This window comes from Lissotriton helveticus, chromosome 2_1 (genome assembly GCF_964261635.1).
Source record: "Lissotriton helveticus chromosome 2_1, aLisHel1.1, whole genome shotgun sequence".
Lineage (NCBI taxonomy): Eukaryota > Metazoa > Chordata > Amphibia > Caudata > Salamandridae > Lissotriton > Lissotriton helveticus.
In genome coordinates this window covers 122,901,848-122,909,720 of record NC_136059.1, presented here as the reverse complement: position 1 = coordinate 122,909,720, position 7,873 = coordinate 122,901,848, and the positions used below count along the sequence as shown (strand labels likewise).

Here is a 7,873-nt window from a genome sequence, read left to right as displayed (position 1 = left end):
TTTCCTAAACCAGCATCAGGATAAAAACAGCACATTGTTTCTCTTGATGAAGGTTTTTGTAATGCTGTAGGCCACTCTTCTGGGAGTGTTGCACTCTTTTACGTTGACTCTGATGCTTCTACAGAATATGTCTCTAGGTTCATATACATGATGTCAGAATGAGGAATTTGAGGTTTATCGTTTATTGTAAGGGGAGGCGTGGTAAGAAGGTAAGTAGGCAGCACCCAGTCTGTGTAGGTGAGCTAGAGGAAGTGATGTCACCTGAAGGCTGCGGGGTACTGAATCTGTCTGCAAACAGAGACAATGAAGGGTGGCTGAGGGAACTGTGTTTCATTTATCAATATGACGTTGACAAGCAGGAATCCACACTGGCCTTCTTCCTCTTCGGAGACCAGCTTTTAATTGTAAACAGCGATGATGTATAATCCTTATCACCTCATTTGACTTGTAACAATAAAGCACACAAGAACAACAAAACTGATTTGGAGTCAGGTATTTTAATTTTAAATTGCATCAGAAGACACCTTCTTTATTTGCCAAAATCCAACTACATTCAACTGGACGCTAATTTTCTCCTAATGATCCTCTAGAGAGACAAAACATTTTCAGACGTCCCTTGCTAGCCGACGTGTGCAGTTTCCAGAAAAAGCATATGCTTTGAATATAATCCTTTTGCAATTGATCACTTAAATATATAGCTTGTGATTTAAAACACTATGAAATAAAACAAATCATTTAATACCTGAGGCCAGCTGTCTAAATCCGCAGCCAGGTGGCAGTACCGCAGCAGCTTACAAAACATCGATAGTAGCATTGGTGCATGTCTGAATGGTATTCCTTATACCAGGATCAGAGTGGGACATTTCAAAAGGCACAGGGACAAGCAGTAAAACTGTTCAGAGAGAGTGGCCAGGTGAGCAATGCAGAAGAAAGGACCCATTTCACACAGCCCTAAGTGCTCATGTTCTGTCTTTAGCTCAGAGACCTTTGCATCAACCACTTAAAACTGCCCTTTTTTGTATGGAACGTATTCAGGACTAAGGGGCACATTATCAAGGGGGGCGATAGACAATTATCGCCGATTTAGCTGCTGTTTTTGCCTGCTAAGCGGCGATAATTCTATCGCCCTATTAGCAAGCTGTCGCTAACTGATTTTAGCGACAGCTTTTAGGCGATAGCGAGCGGTTTGGGGCCCGCTTTGCATGTCAGCGATGTTTATCGCTAATGACATGCAAAGTGGGTGTACCCAACCCGATAGCGACTGAAAGCAGTTGATAACGTCGCTATCGTCTATTAACAAGGCTAAGCGTGAATATCTCCAAAAACTAACGCCTGCTCAGACCAGTTCTTAGCCATGTTATCCAATGGGAGGTGGATAACATGGCTAAGAGCATTTTGTCGCTAATGCGTGACTATCGCTGTATTCTCAGCGATATTCAAGCTATCGCCGGAAAATGTATCGCTTTGGAGATAAACATTGCTAATAGCACGTTATCTCAGCGATATTTTCCGGCGATGCTTAGCGATAAAAAGTTGGTTGCTAGGCCTAATTAGCGATAAATATCGCTAATCGTTGGTAATATGCCCCTAGATGTTTTGACAAAGAGGTTGGCGTCATTGCCTGGATTGTTGATTCTACTACTGGGTAGCTTTAAATAAGTTATAATCTCACAACTGTGTAACAAAACCATATTTTAGCAATATATTTTTCCCTCCTAGGTGCAGATTAATTGTATTTAAATTAGGAATCCCACAAATCACTAAGGATGGTAAAATACTGAGTCTGGGCCTATATCTAAACATTCCTTAATTTACCTCAGCTGCACACTACCAGCAGAAAGATGTGTGCGCTATTCATATAAATACTCGTTGACTCATGCAGGAACAGGCTTGAGCTGAAATGTCCCTCTCAAAGACATTTTCATAAGAAACCAGTCTCCCACAGGTGGAAATTACACAAAATTGCGCAATGCGGCATTTTGAGATTTTTTTTAATTTTGCCACCCTGCCTGCAAAATCTAAATTATGTCCAGGCTTAATTATATGAGAAAACACCCTTTGGAGCAAAGGAGACAATTCATCAGTCATTAATGTTTATTTCAGGCATAAATACCATCTATTTCTGGTTTGTACAATGCTTTGATGGAAGTGGACTCAGAAAACAAGCCTTGGTGGGGAGAGGACTGGGAAAATGTTTCCGTAGACCACACACACCAGGTTGTATTGAACATGCTCTGAAAGGCTGATCCGGTTAAGGGATCCACCTCCTTTGATACTATCCTTCCTGGGTATCAAGATGGATTCCGTCAGACCAAGGACAGTGTCCCCGTCATGTGAACCACCTGGCAAGTGGGTACATATAACTGTCTCATGGCTGGTATCTTTCGGAGCATGCACAGGGTGTGGAAGCACTCAGAGGTGACTGCTTGATCTTGCGTTTCATGGTGAGTTTGCTGTCCAGAATGATGCTGAGGTTGCAGGCGTGGTCTGTCAGTGTGGGTCCTATCAGGATAACATTTTGGTGCTGCAGATCAGATGGCTGGAGCAAGCCTCACATGGTGGGCAGGGGCAGGGAAAATGAGTGATGATAGTACAGCCATTATATTATTATGCCCGCCACTTTCATGAGATGTCCTCTGAGGCGGTAATGCTGGTCAGGAGTTACTGACTGAGGAGGCCGCCGTGTGCAGCTTTCCTTCCCTTTTGCCAAATCATAAATAAGGACATTAATTGCAAAGACTATGAAGAAAATTGACCCATTGTCCATTGAGTATGGTGGATGGGCTCAAACATTGGATTTCCTTGCATCAAATACAGGATGGAGCTTGAACAAACATTGCACGATATGCAAAGTTTGTATATCACATGGTAGAGTACAAATAATTATTCATGAATGTAGATGTTTTTATCTTGTCTGCAACTCTATATTGGTTTTTAAATTATTCTTGACACTTTAGTAACCTAATTTTCTATCTGGAACTAGGTACTGTTTGCTTTCTCTTTAGAGGTATATTTACATTTTCTTGTTTGCCAATTTGATGAATATTAAGAAGAAAAAAAAAGAAATAGAACATTTGCAAAAGAGCGGTGAAAGCGCGTAAAGTGCACAAATTAATTCAAAATTCTCAATTTGTTTGTAGGACCAGGTGCTGTGTGTTAGGGTATACTTTATTTGTTTGTTTTTAGTGGAGACACACAAATATAACCTACTAAAGTAAAATGTTTGTTCTTTCTACCATCGTACAAATGTGAGGTTTTTGAAGTTTAGTTATTGTTCAGATGTGTGTGTATCTGTGCCGAATGGGATAATTGTTGCTCAGAAATATTTTCAACGTTTTTTTACCAGGACTAGTTTCAGCTGTTTTTGTAGAAGGATTTAAATTTCCTTCAAGGTTATAATAGTCTGCAATTTTTGCGTACCTTTTGCTTTTCATGATATAAGTTGATTCTTGCAATTCGAATTACAAATAATTCCCCGTTTTTGACAGGCTTGTCATGATCAAAGACGGTTTTATACAACGGTTTTTGTGATTTCTTGATGACTAATTTTGACAGAGACTTAGTACCACTAATTAAAAATAATGCATAATTATTGAAGCTGCCTGTCCTTCCTTGTCATTAAGGACCAGGAAAAGCTCCTCTCTGCTCTGCAGTTTGGGTATTGGGCAGGAGTGAGAAGCTGTGCATGGGGTTTTTGTTTCTGTCTACCTGGTTACCTGGCACGTATATTTATTGTTTACTTGCTGTAAGTGGCATGCATGTAAGCTTTTCAATAAGCATGTTTGCCTCATAATATTGATTACATTCTTTCAGTTGCACAAACTGGTGGTTGGAAAGCAATGAAGGCTGTTTGTTCTTCACATGTCCTCTTGGCGGATCTGCAGGTTAAAAAAGGAGGTTGCCGTCCATTCTCCAGTGACCATGGTTTTATATCCAAACACTGTCAAGACCTCAGCTGTGTAGGGAACTTTGATGTTGGCCCTCTTGACAACTGCTTTCTGCCGGACAGCCTTTCCAGGTGGAACTTCAAAGTTAAATGACAATTTGTAGTGTGTCTGAAAAGAAGAAGAAGACGATGGGTTCAAAGAGAAAACACAGGTAATTTGGGATTCTTTAGTAGGATTTGTAGAGAATAAAGTCATTATCGTTACTATTATGCTACTATAGAAAAAAATGTGTTTTCAGCAAATAAATCATCTTTGCATTGGAAGCACCATTGACCTTCACCTGGTGTTGATAAATTATCTCTGAGATGTATTTTTTGGGCTGTCTGTTCTTTCTGTGTCGGCCAACCAATATGCTGTTGATATCAGTTAGTCTCCTCCCCACCTGAGGAAAATTCAGTAACATCACCCCTTACTTCATGGTACATAATTTTTGGACCTGGCCCCTTTTGCAGTGTTATCCCCAAAACTTTTTCCTTTTTCCTCCGATTTTTCTGACCATCCTTTTGTTGGTGTATGACTCTAGGCACTCTACCACTGCTAGTCAATGTTAAGTGCATGTACTCTCTCCTTTAAAACATGGCATGATTGGTTTACAACTATTTGGCATATTTTATTTACTTGTAAGTCCCTGTTAGAAATGGGGTTTCTGGTTGGCTAGGGTATAAATGTAAGCAAGGCAGAACATACCACTCTAATCTGGGTAAGTGAATTACACACCCAAGATAATTCCTGCGTGGTAGCTTTGCTGAGCAGTCAGCTTATCCCAGAGGCAACATGTAAAGCGTTTGTGCAACACACACACAACAGTGACACACATATCCACCAAAAAAGACACTCCACACAGGATTTTATTTAAATATCTCATATATTATATATAACACGTACACTACAACCACATAAATCATAAATCACTTTGCCAACTAGGCAATTGTCATAACATCACAGTTAATGCTGTACTTCCTCGACTCTACCTCCCCGGACGTCGCATTCCAGACAGAGATATGGTTGAACCCCGCCTCCACACCCAGCATCGTCATTGCCATCCCGGAAGGATACAAGATCACCCGCAGGGACCGCACCAATGGAACAGGTGGAGGAATCGCCATCGTCCACAGGAAAACCGTCAGAGTCTCAACCAACACCGACGACACCCTCAATACCGCTGAACACATGTACTTCTAGATCCACACCGATCCCAACACCACCCTCAGAGGAACCCTCATCTACAGACCCCCCAGACCCTGACCACAATTCAGCGACTCCATCCCGACTTCGTCAGCACGCACGCCCTCGCCTCCACAGACTACATTCTCCTAGGAGACATGAACTTTCACCTGAAGAACAATAACGACACCAACTCCACCACCCTGATTGACAACCTCACCAACCTTGGACTCGAACAGATCGTGACCACACCCACCCACGTCGCTAGCCACACTCTCGACCCCATCTTCACCGCAAGCCTCCACGTTTCCTTCAACCACACCACCAAACTCCACTGGACCGACCACCGCTGCATCCACTTCACCTTCAAGAAGCCCACCACGCACCACCGCACCCAGCTGCTGCCTCAACGCTGATGGAGGAAAGTCACTGAAGACCAGCTAACCACCTCCCTCGCCCAGAACCCCCCCGCCGACTCCACCGACCCCGACACCGCCAACCGCAACCTCAGACAGTGGATAAACGACTGCGCCAACACCCTCGCCCTGCTCCAGACACCCTCCAACAGCTACACCAGCAAGAAAGCCACCTGGTTCACCGAAGACCTCCAGGCCTCCAAACGAACATGCCAGAAACTGGAGAGGAACTGGCTCCGCGAACGATTACCGGACAGCTACACAGCCCACAAGAGTTGAGGGTTGAGGGTATTGTTAGTATTTGCATGGAGGGGTGAATGGGTGGCTGCTGGAGAACTGGCAGTGGGTGCAGACATATAGTGGTGTGAGGTGCAGGGCAGCAGCATTATGTCACATCCTAATTAGGCGGTTTGAACTGCCAACCGGAGGTCGGTTGGTCCCAGGTCCGAGATGGTGTTGGGCGTACTTAAGTCTGCCCAACATCGTAATTAGGACCCAAGTGTGTTGCAGAACAGAAATAACACGGGTCAGAAATCCCTAGTTGCAAAAATTAACCATCTCACAGTACCCTTGAGATTTCGAATTATTATTACTAGTTTGGATTATTTTCCAGCCAAACCCACATGTCATTTAGGTAGCTTCAAACAAGTCAACTGACCAACCCGAATCACTCATTGGGCATGCCCCTCTATAGACACAAACTAAAGGGTATTCTGTCTTTGTAGTGTAGTTCCTATATTCCCAGTAGGCTCTGCGCATTGGAATAATATATCCTATAGATTAGTCGTTTGACTGAGGTCAACTTGGTCTCTATTGAATATGCTAAACATAATAGTGAGTGCCAGCTAGCTCAGAGGTCACTAGAAACTTTCTCGAGTTCACAAGAAGGGATTAGTCTCTGACAACCGCATAAACATGACACCTTTGTTTCCCAAGAATAAGTATTTCACTCAGTCAATCGTGCATGCTTCGTTTCAACAGAGCTTATAGAGAAATAGAGAGACGGGCGTTATCAATAAAAAGGTTAATTGAACAGTCTTATTTCTCATACAAGAGAAGTGAACTGCTACAATCGTTAAGCAGATTGCAAAGTATAATGCATACAGTGAGAATAGTATTATAAAATAATACTGTAAAAGCATTGTATGGTTTCTAAGCCGCATACAAATACATACATAAATAACATTGACTAAAATACTCAACTGGTGCTTCTAAATACGCCTACCCCAATGTACCTAACCTAAGTCTAGTACCCGGGAAGAAGTAAGTTTTATGTAGCATAGGTTTTATTTATTTTTGCCAAGAATCTACCAAAGGTTTCTCTAGGTTCTAATCAGCTCCATACCTTGTTTTAGAATGAAGGAGGTCTGGTATCTCTGTCTCAGGACTCGATTTCCCAACACCCCACAAGGGGAGCTTGGAAACACCGGAGCAGGATTCTCGGCAAGAGAAAGGCAGCCTCTTCATCAGTGCATCAGCTTGAGGTTCGGCTTCCTTCGGCACTAGCTTTAGCGAGCTGCGTTGAACTCCTCCGAACCACCATAGTTTGCTATAGCAAGTGAAGGTATACTTATACCTTGAAGGTGTTTAGGAATGACAGAGCTTGACATAAAGTTGGGCATAATAACGTCGGGAAACAACCCCTAGGGAATAGTTGTTCTTTGCAAAGGGCATGAGTTCTTGGACAAATCAATATTCGAGCAAGGGGAAGTTCCCTAACTGATTAAGCCGATTTTCCCCAAAAAATGTGTGACGTTTGATACGGGTGGAAGTAGCCATGCCTGTATTTGGTCTGCATGGGCAATGTCTAAAAAAGTGATTGATTTCTCTGCCTATATAAGGGTAATGTGAATTGTACCTATATAAAGGCATGAACCGGGAAAATCCACTTGGAGCTCTCTAAACGCCACGCAACAGTACTTGACTATCCAATGGAACATTTCGTGAACCAAAGTCTCACCAATCACCCTCATTGAAGGATCCAGAGACACACAGTTTTTTCTTTAGCCACCAAGGGGCTAGAAAGATCTGGATGTATGTCTTCTCAGAAGCTGAGAAAGGGTGAAGCACTGTCACTCTATATAATTATAATACGGGACGTATTTTCACTGTCTCTAAAAACTATGATGATGTTAACAAATTAAAGCTGATACAATCATCAGAAGAAGGGGCTGAATTAAATTCAGTGCAGTAATCAGATCTGACCTATCCTCAGTGGAGGAAGCCGGGCCCAAGGCAGCTGAATGTTCTTCTTTTTCTGAGGAAATTCAGCATATGAAACAAGGAGGGGGTGGTGAAAAAAATGAAAATACAAGGATGAGGACCAGAAGTCAGGACAAAAAGAAA

The 7,873-nt window shown here is 42.6% G+C and overlaps 1 protein-coding gene across 1 annotated transcript in view; it reads right to left on the bottom strand.

The window, feature by feature from the left end:
- Nucleotides 1-495: 495 nt before the first annotated feature.
- The window catches only part of LOC144817780 (uncharacterized), an 85,158-nt gene continuing 77,780 nt past the window's right edge, over nt 496-7,873 (bottom strand). Inside the window, exon 5 of the mRNA XM_078674594.1 lies at nt 496-4,055. Within this exon, the coding sequence (XP_078530720.1) occupies nt 3,858-4,055 (198 nt within the window). The 3' untranslated portion in view covers nt 496-3,857. The remainder of the gene's footprint in view (nt 4,056-7,873) is intronic.